At 37.1% G+C, this 21,056-nt stretch overlaps 1 protein-coding gene across 1 annotated transcript; it reads left to right on the top strand.

Moving 5' to 3' along the window:
• The first annotated feature begins 3,196 nt into the window (after positions 1-3,196).
• On the top strand, positions 3,197-7,307 carry LOC110023158 (HSP-interacting protein-like). The gene is given in 4 exon segments (XM_020722429.1): positions 3,197-3,610; positions 3,677-4,754; positions 4,757-5,608; positions 6,846-7,307. Coding segments are annotated over 3 exon segments (2,061 nt in total). The 5' UTR covers positions 3,197-3,610; positions 3,677-3,694; the 3' UTR covers positions 6,995-7,307.
• Positions 7,308-21,056: the final 13,749 nt, after the last annotated feature.

The following is a 21,056-nucleotide window of genomic DNA, read 5'->3' as shown; positions in this document are numbered from 1 at the left end:
AATGAATTATTGTAGATCAAAACATATTGATTTGAGTTTGAACAAAATGACTCTCAAAAGTATTAAATTTATTTTAAAATAAGTATAATTCATAAAAGTTAAATAATTACTAGACTAACAACTAGAATTTTTACACAATGAAAATCAATTAACATTTTATTCAAATAAAAAAACATGTTAGAATATATTATTATATCAGTTAATTTCTTGGTTGTTTTCACTAATATTCTAGGATTCAACAAAATTTTCATCCATGCAAAAATTTTAAATGCTATTAAATATCAATTTTTCTCAGTAGTGATCCTCCTGAAGATGATTGAGATGCTACCTAAAAATAGTTTAGGGAGATGGGTTTCTGGTTTTTAAATATAACTTTAAAGCTTTCTTTCTTAAATCATGATGGCATAAGAAGTTTTTTTCTTGTCTATGGAATAATTAGGGGGGCATAGGGGGGACATGTGTCCTCACTTATTTTGTATTTTCCATGATAGATATTCCATTTATGCCCCTTGTTTAAAAATTATTAATTTTTTAGGCTATATTAAAAAAAAGCATGACACACTTATTGGCCCAAGATCAAACTTTTAAAATTATTCTAGTTTATGTCAAATTTTTTACTTTAGTTCCATTTGAAAATATAAAACAAAATATTTTGAGTAAAAGTTTTTGTTTTAAAGTTTGAGTAGATTAGTCTCAAATTTTTTTAATTTTAATAAAATAAATATAATATATTATTATAGCGGCGCAAAATTGTGAATTATTTTACAAAGTAAAAAAAAGTCAAATTTTTGAATAAAAATATGTTACAATATCAAGATAGATACGCCACCAACAAATTTCCGTTATCTAACACGTATCTCGAGGAGTGACACGGATCTTGAGATAATATTTTGAGCAAAAGATGTTTAAATCTTGATAAAAACTCATCTAGAGATCCGATTTCAGCAATTTTTTAATCAAATTGACTGACTCGATGAGACTGATCAATGATATCAAATTCTTTCCAATCCGAGTCAAAGAAGTCCAGATCAAGTCATTAAACCATTCTTGAAAGATTTTTGGACACATTTGGAAGGTCAAACTGTTGTGGAGTTCTGCAAGTTTATTGTCAAATCGAGCGTCTTGACAAGACAAATCCAACGAGCCCAAGATTGTGCAATTCTGACATCGTTAAGGCACTCAAATGCGTTAAGGCATTAAGGCACTCAAATGTCCATTAAACGTCGTTTGGTCGGAGGAAACTCTCCAGAGTGTCTGATTAAAATGAATTATATTCATGCATTAATAACACCCAGAACACTATAAATAGAGCCCCGCCCCTCACATGAGGGGAGATTGGAAACTTCAGTTCCTGACTTCAACCCCGCGACATATGGAAGTCATTCATACTCACTCCTACGACCTATGTGGTTCATAACTCATGCAGCTCACAACTTCAGGGCCCATGACCTACAAAAAGTCATTTATATTCGCCTTTACAACCTATGTGGTTGCCTTGTCAGCCAACAAATGTCATTCATGCTCGCCACTACGACCTATGTGGTCCAAAGCTCCCGTAATTGCTTACTACTGAACACTTCTGGAGCAAACATCTACATCACTCATGATGAACAACTACCTCACAACAATCAACAATGACCCTTGCAATATGCTGCCACAAAAAAACTATAGCCATATTATAGTTATACAACTTTGTAATTCAATTGTAATTCAATTTTTCCTGTAGGAGAAGAATGGATCTGTGTATTCATCATCATATTGAATTATTTTAACTGGACTAAGTCCCGTGGTTTTTCCCCCTTTCAAGGGTTTTCCACATAAGAAGTTGAGGCGTCTCTTTCTGCTTACTTCTCTTCTATTATCTGTGTGTATTGAATTCTTGTGCAACGCTAAGACTATAATCCATTACTCTACCGCTGTGAATTTTCTGGCACGCATGAAAGATATATATTTGTGTAAGATGGATTTAAAAATCATTGTATTTGTTTTGAGATTAATATAATATAATTTCTTGTTATGTATAATTCTAAAATCAAATTAGTATTATTAGCTCATCTTTCTATTATAATTGTTTTCACAGATTTTTCCATTATTTTTTGACGCGTACTATAGAAATAAGTTTACAAAATCCTACATAGATTGATAGAATGACATTAAAAGATAGTACTTTTAAGGATTTGATATTATGATAAAAAGCCTATAATTTATTCTTGAGTACCATTTGTGACAACTTTGCCAAGACAACACTTTAGCTGACAAATCCATTAAAATTTTCCTTCAAATATTCATATTTTTCTCTTGAGAACCCTTATGTTAACTTTACCATGAAAGCACTTTATTTCACAAATATAGTAAAATTTCTTATTCTATTATATTGATGTACATTTTGGATAAAATTTTTCCTAAAATATCTATCATAATGTATTAAAAATGTTCTTATGAACCCAGAAATTTGACCAAAGAGCCTAAATAATTATTCCTAAAACACTACTTGATTGCCAAATTTGTCTTTCTTACGTGAGCCAAGATGAGAGCCTAGAAATTATAATGTTCTTAAATAAACATATGCAATATATAAATTCAAGTAAACTCATTAATAAAAAAATTACATATATAAAAATATTCATAAAATCATATTTACTCATTCAATTCAATGATGATATTAATAATATAATCAACATGAATTACATAATTATTAATTTTATAAATAAAATAAAATTTTAAGATCTAACTAATTCACTTAAGCCTAATAGTCATATGATCAATAAATTATGCATGAACACTAATAAATATTATTAAATATTTTTTTTAATCTAATAAATAAGGCATAGTTGAATCAAAATAAAAAAAAGGCAATTAAATTTTTAGAAATAATATAGTGACATCCTAAAAACTCTATAATATATTCTAAATAATTATTAATAAATTATAATAAAATTTAATCATGTAATCTTAATAGAGTAGATAAGGCATATTCAATTAAACTACAACTAAATTTAACTAACAGTAAACTACAAAACCTGTCATTTTTTTTGAAGTTATTTAACGCCAGATTCATGGAGTCAATTGTGGTAAATCGCCCACATTAGAAGAACTCGCCGCACTAATTGCTTTCAATTGCCATTCGACAGGTGTCAAATTATAGCGAGAGATCCAGTTGGCAAAATTATGGGGGAGGGAATTTGCAAGGGTGTATCCGAGTTGCCGTGTATGCCAAGTGCCGAAAAATGCAAAATGCTATCGTGCGATCACCTCGCATATATTCGGAAGGATCCGACCTTCGAATTTCGATCGAGACGCGAGGTCGGAAATGGAGATGAGGGGAAACTTTCTGAACTTTGCGTGGGCGGTGCATTCCTTCCGTTGAAAGATATCTCAGTTTTGCCAGATTTATTTGTTTTTTTCTGCCACCACGCTTTCGTCAGATATCAGAAAGTTGGGAATTGGAAGGAAGGAAGGCGCCAGTTATTTTTTGACATCTCAGGTTGTCTCCCGTTGCGATGTTTCGTCCTCTTCTTTGATTGATTTGCGGAAGCATTTATGTTACATTCGATTACTTGTTTTGTGATTTTTGACGCGGAGACGGTGCTTTTCTAGCTCATCCGACCAGGTTGGGATAAACGTCTGTTCTGATTCCTGAAAATCGAGTTTTATTCTTAATCGAGGATTTTTTTAGTCTGTTTCTGATTCAGAAATGGGTAAGCCTACAGCAAAAAAGAAGAAAAAATCGTCAAGCATCAAGTCTAATGATGAAAATCCCAAGAGAAGTAGGTCTGCCTTGCACAACCCAAAGGCGTTTGATGAGGACACGACAATCTTTATGGACATGGCTAATGATATGAAGGAAGAAGGAAATAAGCTATTTCAAAAAAGGGACTATGATGGTGCTTTGGTGAAGTATGAGAAAGCCATCAAGCTTCTTCCTAAGAACCATGTAGACGTTGCTTACCTCCACAGCAATTTAGCTGCTTGTTATATGCAGATGGGGCCGGAGGAGTACCACAAAGCCATCCATGAATGTAACTTGGCGCTCGAGGTCTCCCCAAAATATACGAAGGCCCTGCTGAAGAGGGCTAGGTGCTTTGAAGCCTTGAACAGGTTGGAATTGGCGTACAAAGATGTTGATACTGTCTTGAGTTTGGAGCCAAACAATCTCACGGCCTTGGAGGTCTCCGACAAAGTTAAGAAAGCAATTGAAGTAAAAGGGATCCAGTTGAACGAAAAGGAAGTCATTTCTCCCACTGAGATTACACCGCCCAGGCAGAAGCACAAAAAGAAGAAAAGCAACAAAACCGTAGATAAGGTGGTTGTGGTGGAGAAGGCCCTTTTGGAGAAGCCTATTTCAGTAGAACCTGTAGCAGAGAAGCCTATTGTTGTTAAAGAAGAACCTTTGAAGACAGTGAAATTAATATTTGGAGAGGATATAAGGTTTGCTCAGATGCCTGGCAGCTGTAGCATATCACAGTTGAGAGAGATTGTCCGGAACAGGTTTCCAAGCTTAAAGGCAGTTCTCATCAAATATAAGGACAAGGAAGGTGATTTAGTCACAATAACTACATCCGAGGAACTAAGGTGGGCAGAAGAGTCTGCAGATCCACAAGGTTCACTTAGGCTTTATGTCAATGAAGTTAAACCAGAGCATGAGCCTTTATTTGATGATGGCAATAAAAATGGTGAAATGATAGTTTCTGAGAAAAACTTTAATGGAGTTCACAGTAACGGGAGTTTAGGAAATGCTGAGGAACAAGGTAATTCCTGCTTATGGAATTTGCTCAGTTGTTTAAGAACCATGTTGGTATCGATTCCGATGCATATTTGGACCTTCATCAGCTCGGAATGAAACTCTACGCTGAAGCAATAGAGGATACTGTTACGAGTGAAGAAGCCATGGAAGTCTTTGAAGTTGCTTTAGCGAAATTTCAGGAGATGGCAGCTCTGGCATTGTTTAACTTGGGCAATGTTCATATGTCTCGAGCAAGGAAGCGATTATTCTTAACTGAAAATGATTCAAAAGATGCGGCATTGGAAAAGGTCAAATCTGCATATGAATGGGCTAAGGGAGAGTACAAGAAAGCTGAATCAAGTTATGAAGAAGCTATGAAGATAAAACCAGACTTTTATGAAGGTTTCCTTGGTCTTGCACTTCAGCAATTTGAGCAAGCAAAACTCACTTGGTACTTTGCAGTTGGAAACATGATAGATTTGGACAGCTGGCCTTCGAAAGAGGTATTACTGCTTTTTAACAATGCCGAGGACAATATGGAGAGGGGCACAGAGGTATGGGAAGAGATGGAGGAGCAGCGACGGAAGGATAGGTTAAAACCCAACAAAGAGAAGGTGATATTGGAGAAATTGGGCCTTGAACGATTTTTCAAGCAATTATCAACTGATGACATGGCAGAGATCTCCTCAAACATGAGGTCTCAACTGAATATACACGGGGGCAGAATTCTGTATGAACGGTCAATTGTGGAATTCAAACTAAAACTTCCAACATGGGAGGAATGTTTGATGGCTGCTATTGAAAAATTCAAGCTTGCAGGGGCCTCTTCAACAGATGTTGCTGTTATGATAAAAAACCATTGTGCCAATGAAACCACCCTAGAAGGTAAAGAAATGGCTGTTCATGTTCTTGCTTTCAGATTGTTTTTTTTCCATGTATAGAATCAATAGAAGATTATTTTGTTGAGGATATATTCTGGCCGTGATGTAGGCTATCAATATAAACCTACAAAGATTTAATATATGCAACATCACTGGCTTATATCTCTCTAGTGAAAGTGTGCCAATTAAGCTATTGAAGATAACGTGCAACTTGTCCACTGATGAGAAATGTTTGTTCATGTCGTTTAATAAAGCTGATTTCATGGATTTTTTTTGATTGATTTTAAGACTGTAAAATGAAGTGCAATAAGCTCTGCATGTTTATACTTCCAAATAAGCTTTTAATGTTTCTGAAAATCTGGTGTAGAGCTTATTAATGATCTTTCACTGTAGTTTGTAAACAAATTAATTTAGTTTTTTTTTTTCTTGTAACAAATTCTGGGACTCTATCCTAATTCATGCAGGAGAAAGATTAAAAATATTACATAAGTTTTAATCGTATGCTTATGTAGAGCAATTTTGAAATCACTTGATTATAATACTTTGACTGCTTTCTGCCTTTTCCTAAATACTCCTTTCTGAATTTAGTTTGGAATCTTCATTACTAGCTGCTAACTCACCATGTCAATTAGTATGGCAATCCATTAGCTTTTGACATGCTATGATCCTATCCTCACTTCCAACTCTCATTTTTATTCTGTTTATACCAGCCCGACGAGGGAAAGCCAGATTGTCACTTCAATTCCCATGACAAGCCTGGAATGTCAAAGCTTTTATCATGACTTGATTTTTGCGGCAAAAAAATATGAGCTTTTATTTATTTATTTTTTTTCAGAAGGCCATTTATCAATGGGAATTAGAGTTATTTAAGTGATTTTTTAAAGATTATGTCATATTTATATTTGTTTCACTTTTCCTGATATAGCTTATGTTGATATTAGGTTATAAAGTATAACTTACGACTGTGGTTTAATTCTGCAAATTACTTACTGTTGATAAGAAAATCATATAAAATGATCTAATAGTAATGTACATAGACATAGCAGTCATCTACTCATTTTTTTGAAAGTACTCAGACGACATGGTATTAACTAACCATAGGTTTTATATGAAGATTCCCCATTTTTTTATTAGATTTATAATAAATTACTATTGATATCTTATTTCGCTTCCTTATGTCTGAGTTTGAATCGAAAAGGCTTTTGCCACTTTGCTGAAACTTTACCTTCGTTGTGTTTAAGGTCTGGGGTTCAAGATTGATGAGATAGTTCAAGCTTGGAATGAAATGTATGAAGCTAAAAGATGGATGAGTGCTGTTACATCTTCGCGTTTAGAACCATTATTTCGGCGGAGGACTCCTAAATTGCATCACTCATTGGAGCATGCCTGATGGATTAAGCGCTCCAACTTGTAAGCAGGCTTCAGAAAATAGCACACTGGGGTATTGGTTTTTCTTGGCTTCAGGGTATGAAGTGCATCATGATATAGATAATTGTGTTCTTTTTGGCTTAATGTTCACACTTACTTTTAAATTAAAATAAAGAACAAGAGCAATGGTTTTGTTCTCCATTGTGTGGTAGATGTGGGAAATTACAAAAATGTCCTATTCTATAAACTGATATGGCTACATATATCAATCTCCGTATTGACAGTAACCTCATGTCTTTGATACACCATATTAATACTCAATTATATGTTTATGCTAGCAATTACATGAATCATTTTTTTTGCTAGGGTTTGTCCCTTTCGAAAATGCGATTCTTCTTTTGCTATTGCTTTATTTTCTGTTTACGTTTGCCTGGAAGGTTACCGTATTGATATGCACCTAGAAAGCTCAAATAGTTCAATTTTAAATGATCAGTTTTGCCTCTTTTTATTAGTCAACTAGAGTGTGCTGGCTTCTTAAGAAAAGCTGCTTTTACGAATTAACTTGTTACATGTCAATGTAACTGCTTTTACCTTTTCAGCTGAATTCTTACATTTCATGAGGTGTGATAGCCTGCAATGTGGTGTATGGTTTTATTTGTATATAATTGATGATCAACTCCACTTAATTTGCCTAACGGGTTACTTGGGAAATTATGTACAACAACAACAACAACAAGCTTTTATCCCACTAAATTTGGTTGGCTACATGAATCCTTTTTCTCCATTGCATCCTATTGAGTGTCATTGTTTCATTTAATTCAAATAAAATAAGATAATTTAATACAACATGCCCAAGTCTTTTTAGGTCTACCTCTGCTTTCCTTCACAAAACTCGCATCTAAAACATTTACTTTCTAACCAGATGATCAGATGACCACATTTAATGTGACCAAACCATGTAACAAGACTCTCTCTGGTCATATCCGCCACTGGAGCTACACCAATCTTATCACGGATATATTCATTTTGCATTGTCTCTAAGTGTCAAGCCACTCATCCACCTATGCATTCTCATCTCAGCAATGCTTAACTTCGTTTTATGCTTTCTCTTTTAAAGGCCAACATTCTGCATCACAGATCATTGCAGGTCTCACCACCATCAGATAAAACTTTCCTTTCAGTCTAAGCGGTACTTTTCAAAAACACAGTAGGACCTATGCATTCCTCCACTTTAACCAACCAACTTGAATTCTACTAATAACAACCTCATCTACATCCCCGTTACTTTGAACAATAGACCTGAAATATCTAAAATGTACACACCTTGCAATGATTTGATCACCCATAGTTACAACTCAGCCACTAGGGCTACTACGACTACTAAAATTGCATTCCATGTATTCAGTTTTAGTTTTACTCAAACGAAGGCCTTTAGTCTCCAATGTAGACCTCCATAATTGAAGTTGTTCCTGAACTCTTTCTCTAGTCTTATCCACAAGAAGGAGATCATCAGTGAAAAGTGTACACCAAGATACATCCTCCTATAAATGTCCAGTAAGAGAAACCATAACAAAGCAAAAGGAGACGGGCTTAATGCTGATCCCTGATGTAATCCAAGTGAAATAGAAAAATACTTGGCCAATCCACCTGTTCAAACACAACAACTCTAGTATACATATCTTAAATGACTTGAATATAAGTCATATTAATACCTTTCTTCTCTAAAACTCTCCAAAAAAACATCACTTGGAACCTTATTGTAAGCTTTTTCTAAATCAATAGAAATGCTATGTAGATCCTTCTTATTCTTTTTGTACTTCTCCATCAAACCTCTTAATAAATGTAATAACTGTAATAATTGTATAGCTTCCATGGTAACTCGCCCGACATAAATCCAAATTTCAATCCCTTGGATTGAATTGTGATACACTTATCAGTGAAACCACTTGAGACTATCTACTCTCTTTGGAAACTTCTACTTGTACTTAGAAGCCTCAAATGGGAACATAGTGAATTCAGATCAAGTTTTCCATCAATCAAATAATGAGCCAAACCTAGTTCAAATCGATATTTAATTTAGTCTAATTTTGGGATCGACCTTGTTTGTGAATGGATCAACAATTATGTATTTATATGTATGAATGCATGTACACATGTGCTTATGTATATAGTTAGATGTGATGAATCTATATATGCTTCATTAGTTATATATATGTATATATATATATATATGTATATATATATATATATATATATTCGCGTACGTGCAGCTTGCTCGTTGTCGTCTCTCCAGTCGAAGTCGATCTCTCGCAGTTGTCTCCCATAGTCGACGATGATCGCTCCAGCCGACGATGTCTGACTCCCATAGACGATGACATTATCTCCTTCTCCCATAGTCGACGACATTTCTCTCCTTCGCAGACGTCACCTCGCTCGCTCCAGACGACGCGACGGTCCAAAGTCTGCTCGCAAACTCCTTGTGATTTGGCAGCCGCTCTTTTCTGATCGTGGCCATCTTGTCAGTGGAGATGGCCTTGATGCTCCGTTCTTATGCAACTACCCTTACCGACGACTTTCTATTCCTGCTCGTGCCCCTCTTTTAGGTTCAGAGTCTGGTTTTGGTATCGGTGAGTCCTGCAATGTTCCACAATTCTTCCATGAGGCTCTTGAAGGCGGTGGGATCACACTTTCATTAAAAAATTTGGTAGAAAAATTGGAAGTCTGCTCTTATTCTCACTGAGGTTGAAATCAGTACTCTTGTGTCTTCTTGGCGTTTTATTATAGTGGGGAAATTTCTTTATGATCACCTAAAACTTGAGATCATTCAGAAAGATTTTGATGCTATGAAGCTATTGTGCAGTTGGAATATTGGCTTACTTGATGACAAACATATACTTATTCAATTATCTCACGATGCGGATTACACTCATATTTTTTCTCGTAAAGTTATAGAGAGAGAACCAGTTTATGAAAATTCTGAAGTGAACTATCGATTTTGATCCAAAAGCGGAGTCCCCTATCATTCATGTTTGGATAAAGTTTCTGGAGTTAAAACTACAGCTGTTTAACTTGAAAATTCTCTACTCCTTAGCAACTGCTTACGGTAAGTCTCTAAAAGTTGATAGTCATACTCTAGCTGTCACCAAACCCTTTGTGGTTTGTGTGTTAGTTGAGAGAGATATCACTCAACCAGCTTCGGATGAGATATGGATTGAAATCACTCACAACTGGTATTGGCAAAATATTGAAATAGAATCACTCCCTCCTTATTGCTCTCATTTTAGTATGTTTGGCCACAATTCTACCATCTGCTATCTATTGCATACTCATTTAAGGCTGGATATTGCTAAAGATCAATAACCTGTTCAAAAATCTTTTCATACTGGATTAGGGGTTGACGTCTTGCCATCTATCATCCCTGTTGAGAAGGTGCAGCTCGACCCTCCTTCCAACACCGCAGTTCCTGATGAAGAACACCATACCCAACCCATTCTACCCATGGATGCTCTTACTCTTGAACAATCTATCCCAACTGCTTGTTTGGAGCATGGTACTTTGGAGTTCCATGAAGTATCTCCCCATACTATAAGTATAGATTCAAACGTTTCTATACCACTCACTGTTATTGAAGGAGACTCACTTACATGCCAAGACACACGAGAGTGTTCCTTTGATCCAATAAAAGATTAGCTGATACAAAAAGTAGTTGTTTCTAATGTTCAACAACTAATGTTCAACAACCATGTTCAACAACCTACACATGTCCGACACGCTTTAGATTAATCCACTGATCAGGTGAGTCAGTCTTCGGATGAGGAATGTCAGATCTATTTCAAGAGGAAGAAGAATGGAGGCCGACTCGAGCTTAGGAACTTATTGAACGATACATTGGTTACTACTGGTAATGACACTCACCTTACCAATTTGTTAGCTGACTTCTTTCCTAGAACTAGAGGCAGAGGTAGGACAAAATTGGGTAGCTCTCTAGCTACTTGATACTATGTGTTTTGGCATTTTTTGTTTTTTTGGGCTCTTATGTATTTTTCTGTATTTTCTTTTTTTTTTTTGGAACCATTTGCATGTGGTGTTTTTCGTGTGGGTAGGGTGCATGCTTGGGCCCTCTCACACAATCTATTTGTATCATTCTTTCTTTTTAATATATTAGCCCTTGAGCTTTCTCAATATATATATATATATGGATTCATCAATGGGTTGGTGGGCGAGTGGGCATTAATTTAAGAATTTTCATTAAGAGGCTGAAAACTGCTTGGCTTGAATTGCAATTTGATTGAGCCAACCAAAAACAAAATTTGACTTGAATCGATATTGGATTAAAAGGCTATGAACCTTTCTTGATTTAGGGTTATAATTGCTAAAGTTCAAACCATTAATAGCCTTATAGGAGGTGGATAAGTCAAGCTACTGATTGCAAGAAGAAACTTGTTTATAGCAATTGCAAAGGAAGCTACATAAGTGTCATTGAAATGATGATCCTCAATAGGGGTGGAGCCAAATGGTGGCTAGGGGAGGCACTGGCCATCTCTAGATTTTTAATAAACTCCCTATTATCATATATTACACAAAAAAAATTTGCCCCATAAACTTAAACACTTAGTAATTATTTAATATGAACTTTAATTTTAATTTAATACTATATTTATAATGGTTTTAAAATTTTTTAAAGAAATGAAAGCTTTAATCTTAAATACTCGTCATCTGTTAATTTTTATTTATCACCCTTCTCGATGAGATCTGATTCCACAATTGATCCTCAAGGTATGTTGGGTTAGGATGAATGCAAGGGTCCATTGGTGTTGAGATGGGGCGTCCCTTGCTAATGATATTTATAAAGAAAATGAAGAATTTCACTCTGTGGCTTAGATGTTAAATGCGATCTTCAAGAGATGGTGCAAAAATACTGTTGGTAGCCACTTACTTCCCAGGAGACAGTTTAATCTTGGCTAGATCATTATTTGATGATGAATTCCTCATTTAATCTTTGATAGAATATAATGCGTTTATCTTTGTCCTTTTGATTTTCGATTGATTTTCCATGAGCTTATTAGATATTTAGGTTTGGAGTACTTAGTGCATCGATTTTGATTCATTACAAATTGTAATTAGTTAGCAGGTGAAATATTTGCCGATAGATGACACCAATTTTTGCATCCTAGAAGTGGTTCTAATTCTGTAGAACTCTTAAGGTATGTTGCTTATAATGATCACTTCTTGTGCACACAACCAAAGAATTGGTGACAGGTGAAATTGGATCTTTGGAAAGAATAGCACAACCAATTATTTCTGAAGAAGCTTTAGAAACTTAAATGATTAGCAAAAGTTTCAAAATTGCTTTAAAATTTACTTGAAGGGGAGGATGAGTGGAAGGAATTTATGGTTGTTAATGTGAAGACTATATTAGTATTTTATTAGAAATGATGGTAGTTGTGAACTCGCCCCGCCGAACACCTTATTGACTCTAATCAGCGCTTGAACCTCTTCCAGAGAAATGGTTTGCGCCCTTCCATAGAGCATCGCATTTTTGAAATGCTCGTAGCTCTTAGGAATGGAGTTCAACAACAGCAGTGCCTTGTCCTCGTCATCCATCTTGACGCCGATGTTTTCAAGATCATCAATGATCTTGTTGAACTCGTCAATCTGCTCTGAAACTAATTAGTCTTCGTGCATTTTGAAGGTATATAGGCGTTGCTTTAAGAAGAGCCTGTTAGCTAGAGATTTCGTCATATAGAGTAGTTCGAGTTTGGCCCAAAGCGCTTAAGCCGTCGTCTACCTCGAAACTTCCCTCAGAACTTTTTTCGCAAAGGCTCAAGATTATCAAGCTATGAGCCCTGTCCAGAATCCCGTTCTTTTCTTTCTCGGTCATGTCGGCTGGCAATGCTGCCGGGCTTTGCAAGGCTTCTGCAATGCTTTGCTGCATCAACAAAGCTTTCATCTTCACTCTTCATAGGCCGAAGTCGTTCTTCCAGGTGAATTTCTCGATGTCGAATTTGGCGGTTGCCATTATCTTGGCTGGAATTCCCACAGACGGCGCCAATTGTTGTGAACTCGCCCTGCCGAACACATATCACCAAAGCACCTTGCTGCAGCCGAATGAAAGGAATGCTGAACTTATATTTCTCGTGGGCTGCAGTTCACCCTCTACCGTTCCTGCAAGAAGTGAACACCTCTGTCGCGGTTCCAAGAACCAAAGATTTCGTAGCCTAGAAAACTTGGACCACCGAATCCCTTCTTGCTGTACCGGACTCCCTTTGCCAAAATAGTCGAAGGAATAGAAGAGCCTGCTGGCTGAAGACCGAATACCACCTGCACTGAGCTGTTCTTTGAAAGGTGCCGAAAGAACCACCTGCCTGTAGCCGAATACCTTCAGCCCAAGAGCATGGACTGCAGAAGACCCTGCAACCAAGAATCTGAAGTGTCGAAGTTCACTGATGTGCGGAACTTCACCTGTAAGCTGCATGCGGAAGATATGGATGCCACAGGTCCTTGTTGGCTGAATACCTATAGCCAGGGGACGTTTGCTGTTCGCTTTCTGAACTGTAGGCCTAAGTCTTTCTTCTGCAGTTCTTGAACAGCCAAAGGAACACTTGCAAGGCTGGACGTTCGAAGCCCCTTACCGGACAGAGGCTTTTCACATTAAGGAATGAACACTCCTCTAGATCCTCCCTCAAAACTATCTCGATACAAGATCTAAGACTCCTCCCTCATTTCTTGAAGCCTCTTCCCTTCTTCTTTTTCTTGGACTGATTTCCTTCCTCTTCTTGGTCTTCTTGATCTGATTTCTGTCTTCGTCCTTGTAGTAACCTTTCTTCCTTCTCTACAAGCCTCCCTCATCTATTTATGAGGCCTCCCAAGTAGACCGTAGAAGCTTCCATAGAAGCTTCCCTCATCTATCTATTTATGAAGTTATCTACTATGGAATTACAAATCTGTCCCTTGCCTTAGTTAGCTAATTATGAGTCAATTATAACAATGGTAAACACAGTTGATAACTTCATCTTCATGATCCATGTTGGATGGAAATTTTTTCCTTATGAGGGATATTTTTTTCCATTTGATCTATTGAAGGTTTAAGAAGTGAGATGCCTTAAGTCTTAGATTCATGCTAGATCATTTTGCAATTAGGTGTGATGAATTGGTGGATACGACCTTTAAGCATTGAGATCCATATAGTTAAATATTAATAATTAGGCTCTTGGATAGCTTTGACATTAGTGTCGGGTATGATTTTAGTTGGATTGTTGTATGTGTTATTTTCATAAGCGTAAGCTTGTATTGAATATTTTGATGATTCCAAACATAATTCAGTGTAAGCTAATATTATTAAATTATTTTTGTGTTAACTATAAGCTTATGTATTTCAGGTAGAGGTGAAAGGGCACATTATTTGTAAAAGGACATTCTTGACCATTTATATTTTTTAGTCTATGTGAACTCAAGATCAAATCTTAAAATTGCGAGATAAATTTATTTTATTTTTGATTTTTGTATTATTATAATATACAGGCATTCACAATGCCACAATGGCAAGCAAACACAAGATGATCAAATGTTAATAAGTGTAGCATTAAACAATTGTAAGAAACTTAGAACTAGTCGCACTGAACTATTTTGATAGTGCTATACAATCATTCAATATCAAAATTTTTAAAACTTATTAGATTTTATGATCTGCATCAATTTCAAAGTTTCATGAATAATGCGACTTTGTCACCCTGTTAAAAATTGAGCAAATGATCAACTCAATGCTTTTCTCTTGAAATTACTATGAGGCTGACACCTCATTAATTGATGGTAAGGTGTAGACCACACCACTATCGAGACACATCACGTCACGGATAGTGAGGTGTATGCAAATTTCTGTAACTTAACCCTACATGCACTCACGCCTCATGCACTCTCCAATCTGCACAGTCATTCTCCGTCTACCCGCCACAATGAAGGAAATAATCTCCTTTCTCTTAAATAGCCACCACCACTCCGATGCCATCGCCATCTTACTCTAACGTTGTAAAGTCTTTCTTACCACCATCCCCACTGGACCGGTCGAAACCCAAAACCCCACACCCGCCTTGCCGATACTGTTTGCATGAAGAAGCAAAGGGGCAGCACTGTGCTGCGGCAAAAAAGGACAGAGCAGGTGGGGACGTTCACGAGAGGTTTATTTACATACTTAAAAAAGGAGAAATTAAGAGAGGTTTGGAGGGAAAGTAGGGAAGGGAGGTTTGGAGGGAAAGTAGGGAAGGGAGGTTTGTGGAAGGATTCTATTAAAGGGAGGAACTAGGGTTTGTTTTGACATGTTTTTTTGTGGCTGTTTTGTGGCTGCTATTTTCTTTCTTCTTGTTGTGTTCCCAGGGCCGTTTAGGGTGTGAGAGAGACGATCTATCTCTCGAATAGTAGACCAACTTTGTATCTTGATTGTTTTCCTTTGTAAGAGCAACCCTTATTTGTGTTTCTTTCACCTATCTATTGTCATTTCATCATGGTTTGTCTGTTGATTTTGATTTCAAAGTTTATCTAATTGGTATCAGTGCATAGATCTTGGTGGAATGACAACAAAGAAAGTGTATATGCTATAAGTAGAGGTCGGGCAAATCAAATTAGAAATAGAAGAGAGGTTTGCTATCATGGAGGATAGATTTTCTTTCCTTGAAAGCCAAATGAAGAATGAATTTGAGAGCATAGGAGAAATGCGGGAGATGATGAAAAGACTCATGGAGATGCAGCCTAAGGCTGTACCAATTGCTCTAGTTGCAAACCCGAACTAAGGGTTAATCAAGGAATCCTTGGAGACAGGTTAAAGGAAAGGAGATCATGCGAAAAGACATCAAGAGGATGGGGAGTGGAGAATTCCAATAGAGTGGGATGGGTTGAAAATTGGAGGGATGGTGTAAGGAGCATGCAAGAGCATGATGGAGGAAGAAAACAATCGATAGTGGGATATGCCTATGATCGAAGGAGAGCTTTCCATCCTAGATACATGGGGGGAAATACTGGAGGAAGAGGAGGTTGGGGTAGAGATGTAAGGGTAAGAAAATTTAAGATGCCAATCTTTGAATGGGAGGATGCACATATATGTGTGTATCGTGCGGAGCGATTCTTTGCAATCAATGGGTTAACTGAGGAAGAGAGCTCATGACAGCGGGATTATGTTTGGAGGGAAAGGTTCTAGCATGGTTCCAGTAGATGGAGGCAAGGTATCTGATGCACACATTGGAGAAGTTTAAGAATTACTTGTTGGAGTATTTTCGAGCCATTCAAGAAGAAGACCTACAGGAGCAATACTTTGCTTTGACTCAGGAGGGGACAATTATGGAATACCGAGAGAAGTTCGAGCTCTCGTTAAGGAGGTTGATAAGGGTTTTTGCAGCATGACTTGAAGGAAACTTCTTGAAGGGCCTATACCTCGACATTCGAGCAATCATTGCCTCTTGAGACTACCAGGATTGAGGGAGATGATGGAGCTCTCCCAGATGATGAGAATAATAAACAGGTGAAGAAGACCAGTAAAGGTGGCAACACCGGAAGATTCTACAAGGGCACTTTGACAGCCACGACATCGAGCATCCAGACAGTGTCATTTCAGAAAGAGACGCCAAAGGAGAAAAATATAGGAGCCCATCTCGGGGGTGTTGTTTTAAGCGCCTCACAGATGCAAAAGTGTCGGGTAAAAGAGCAAAATGGTTGTATTACCGCTGTGATGAGAAAAACGCCCTAGGACATCATTGCAAGGAGCACACCCTTCAGGTTTCTTTAGTTTAGGATGAGGATATAGAAAGTAAGGAATCAGAAGAGGAAGCGATGGAGGAGAAGCATCTGCATTTGGATGTGGCGAAGGTGTCCCTTAATTCAGTGGTGAGATTCACCCCAAGTTACACCATGAAAGTGTGGGAGTGGATCAGGGAAAATCAGAATGTGGTGTTGGTAGATAGCGGGGTCACACATAACTTCATCTCAAATTAGGTCATGGAGAAGCTAGGGTTGGAGCTGGTGACTATAAAGAGTTTCGACGTAATGATGTGGACAGGGAAGTGGAGAAAAGTTGGGGAATCTGTAAGGGGTTGATTTTGACACTATACGGTCTATAGGTGGTGGAAAACTTCCTTCTTTAGATTTAGGCAGCACAAATGTGATTTTATGGATGAAGTGGTTGCGAACATTGGGGGAGATGAAGGTTGATTCGAAGTCCTTGATGATGGAGTTCCAAGTGGCGGGTAAGAAGGTGATGCTGAGAGGAGATGCCGGTTTATGCAAAACCATTGTCTCTTAAAACCATGGTTAAATCACTTCTGGGAGTAGGACTAGACTACTTGGTGAAGTTGCAGAGCGTTGAGGAAGTTCGAGATTCAAAGTTGACAGAGTTTTCGGAAAGGGTCCAACAGTAGTTTGCAGATGTCTTCCAACAATCAGATGGGCTACCTCCTCCGAGGGACCACGAACACGCCATTACATTAAAGGAAGGTATTTCTCCCATCAGGGTTAGACCATACAGGTACCCTCAGATTTAGAAGGATGAGATATAAAATTCGATATGAGAGATGCTCGACGCTGGGATTATCAGGCCTAGTGTGAGCACTTTTTTCAGTCTTGTCCTGTTGGTGAAGAAAAAAGATAGTAGTTGGAGATTTGAACAAAGAGATGATATTGGACAAGTTTCTTATTCCTATGATTGATGAGCTACTGGATGAGCTTTATGGGGCAGTTATGTTCTCAAAACTTGATCTTAAGTTAGAATATCACTAAATCATAATGAATCCAACGGATGGTGACTGAGGTGTATCAGAGATGGCTATCCAATATACTGAGCTATGATTTAGAGATTCAGTACTGACCAGCATTGAAGAATATGGTAGTTGACACACTGTCGAGAAAAAGTGAAGGAACCTCAATTGACGGCCTTATGGATACCCTTGGTCCTAGATTGGGAAGTTTTGAGACAGGAGAGCGAAAGGGATGAGCAGCTGAGGAAAATAAGAGCCAAGTTACTATCAGATCTGAACAATCATCTGGGAGACATGGTCTACTTCAAAGTGAGGCCCTACCAACATAAGATATTGGCCAGGAGAAGAAGCAAGAAACTGTCACTGCAATACTTTGGGCTTTATGAGATGATGAAATGCATTGAGACAGTGGCCTACTGTTTGAAGTTACCTCCATTCTTTGCACTACACCTGGTTTTCCATGTATCTCAACTGAGACACACGATTGGAGATCATACACCCTCGTCAACACTACGACCGACACCGACGAAGGATTTGGAAGTGATTCTGGAGCCGTTAGAGAATGAAGGAGTTTGCCGAGGAGCAGGGGGAGCAAAAGAGGTATTGATTAAGTGGAAAGGACTGTCGGACTATGATGCGATATGAGAGTTTTACGAGGTGATCCACAAGCAGTTTTCATTTTTCCACCTTGAGGACAAGGTACTTCTTTAGGAGGGAATTAGTGTTATGCCCGCCACTGCAATTGGACCGATCGAAAGAAAAAGCATTGACCCGCGTCCGCCTGGCTGATCCTGTTCACATAAGCCTGCCTGGCCGATCCCATTCACACGAAGAAGCAAAGGGGCGACACTGTGCTACAGTAGGAAAGGACAGAGAGCAGGTGGGGACCATGAGAGACTTAATTACATACTCAAGGAGGAGAAATTAAAGGAGATTTGAAGGGAAAGTGAGGAACGGAATGTTTTCAAACGATGCGGGAGATTCTATTAAAAGGAGGAGCTAGAGTTTGTTTTCTTTAGGCATTTTTTGTTGTGGCTGTTATTTTCTTTCTTCTTGTGGTGTTTCTAGGATACGTCTAGGGTGCGGGAGAGACAATCTAACCCTCGAATAGTAGATCAGCTTTGTATTTTGTTTGCTTTCCTTTGCTTTTGTAGGAACAACCCTTATTTGTGTTTCTTTCACCTATGTTTTGGCGTTTCATCATGGTTTGTTCTCTGATTTTGATTCTGAAGCGTATCAATCTTCTCAACAATCGTCATTGAGTCTATTGTTGCAGCAGCCACTGCCGTCTTTTCTTGCGCTCATAGCCATCATCCCTCTGTACACTTCTCCAGTATCCTTGCAGTCGCTGCTATTGTCCCTCATTGCCCTAGCTATGGCCTTCATTTATTTTGGTGGTCGTTGCCACTGTCCTTCTTTTAGCTATTGCTGGCACCATTTCTCCATGCATTCATCGTCTCTACCAGCTTTGGTTCTGTCATCATGTCATAATTTTTTCTTTTTATGGGTGACAATATCAAAAGATCAATTTTTTTTTCTAAATTTATATTTTTCCGGTTTTTAACTTCATAAAATTTTTATTCTATGGTTCTTGGAAAAAATGGTCAGGCGAGGAAAAACTCAAAATGAGGTATAAAAAAGATCCAGCGTGGAATCATTGTGCTCAAGTCGATATTGGAGTTGATGACAAAGGCATATTTAGTTGAAGTATAATTAATGCAACAAGGTAATTACAGGTGGTGTTACTAGAATGAAGTGATACTTCTCAGGCTCGCACAAGAACGTGTACCCTTTGCCAAAATGCTAGAAGTAATAAAAGTAGATATTTGATCATAGTTAACCAAGTCGATGAAATCGAAGCATCTTACATAATGACAAATTGATGATAAGCTGTTGTCAGCTTTTATTATTAATGTGAGCAATGTCAGAGACTCCTTATCATCTTTGCTACCAATGTTGAGTAGAGAAGTAAGAGATCCCATTGATCACTATATGGTAGAAGCGAAAAATGATAAAGGTGATGGAGAGCAATTCGAAAGATATATCTAGAGTTTGCTAGAGAGGCATATAAATGTTGTATGTATATTAGTAGATATTTTTTGTTCTAAAATTTCACTCCATTTAATGTGCAAACATTTTCATCTCTATATGATTCGTTCCACAGTTGCCTTATTCATATATGTGAGGATTTGCTTGTTAAAGTGACTGGGTAGAACAGATAAATGCATTGAAAAGATTAATAGGACTAAGTCTTATTGAAGTGAAAATCATGTTTAGTTGGTGCTTAGACATAAATGATAGAAGTTTGTTTAAAATTTTAATAAATAATTCGTATGGCACAATTTTTTTTCTTAAATCTATAAAAGCAATTGCTCAATTCAATGTTGTAGAGTATACTGTTTAATACTTGATGAAATGATAGAAGAGATTGGAGAGTATTTAGTGATCCAAGTTATGAGAAATAATGTTAATAGTTATAAAGCAGTTGAAAATAGTTTAACAGAGAAGAGAAAATATCTATGTTGGACACCTTATGTTGCATGCTATATAGACTTAAATTTATAGAATTTTTGTAGCTTGTCCATCATAAAATGCTCTAACCAAATCAAAGAATATTAGAATTCATTTACAACCATTCCTATGTATTGTTATTAAATATACACGCTGTTGCAACAAGATTTACTATTGCAACCTATTACGTTGTACTCATCATGTTGGAAGCTAAGTAACTATTGGAGATAATATTCATTTTCATTCAATGACTTTGTTTTGCAGAGGTACGGAAAGCCATGGGGAAAGCAGTTAGAAAAAACATTTTAAATTAAATGGTTTCGTCTACTGTCACATATGCATGAATAACTATAAGATTACTAGTTCAAGTTTTGAGGATGATGAATGCAGAGAAAAAAGCCAGTTGCGGGCTTTATTTACATTGCAATGGACAAGGCCAAGGAGTTAGTAACTTATAACATAAGAGATGAGGAGGTCAATTATAAAGAGATTTAGATTATTTTCTATCCCTCAATTTTAATATGTTGAGAATAAGTCTACCAGTAGTGAGATTAAGTTGAGGCTATACTATTTGCATACATAGATTGATTGCTTACCTAACTGAGAGAATAACTACTGATATGCAATTTGTTACATTTCAGAATAAATTTTTTTTTTGGGCTATAATAAGGTAAAGGAACTGCAACAAATATTCTCCAGGTAATTTTTTGTCTTTAATCTTTCATTAAAATAAGAAATGACCCTTTGAATTTTATATTTCTAAATTCTAACTATATTATTTTTCTTAATATATAATTGAATGGTGGATCCGAATAGTGAAGGCGCTCGAGTGCGACA

The sequence above is a fragment of the Phalaenopsis equestris genome, unplaced genomic scaffold (assembly GCF_001263595.1).
Source record: "Phalaenopsis equestris unplaced genomic scaffold, ASM126359v1 Scaffold000220, whole genome shotgun sequence".
Lineage (NCBI taxonomy): Eukaryota > Viridiplantae > Streptophyta > Magnoliopsida > Asparagales > Orchidaceae > Phalaenopsis > Phalaenopsis equestris.
Note: the sequence above shows the minus strand (reverse complement) of the source record. Positions and strands in the feature narration are given on the sequence as shown.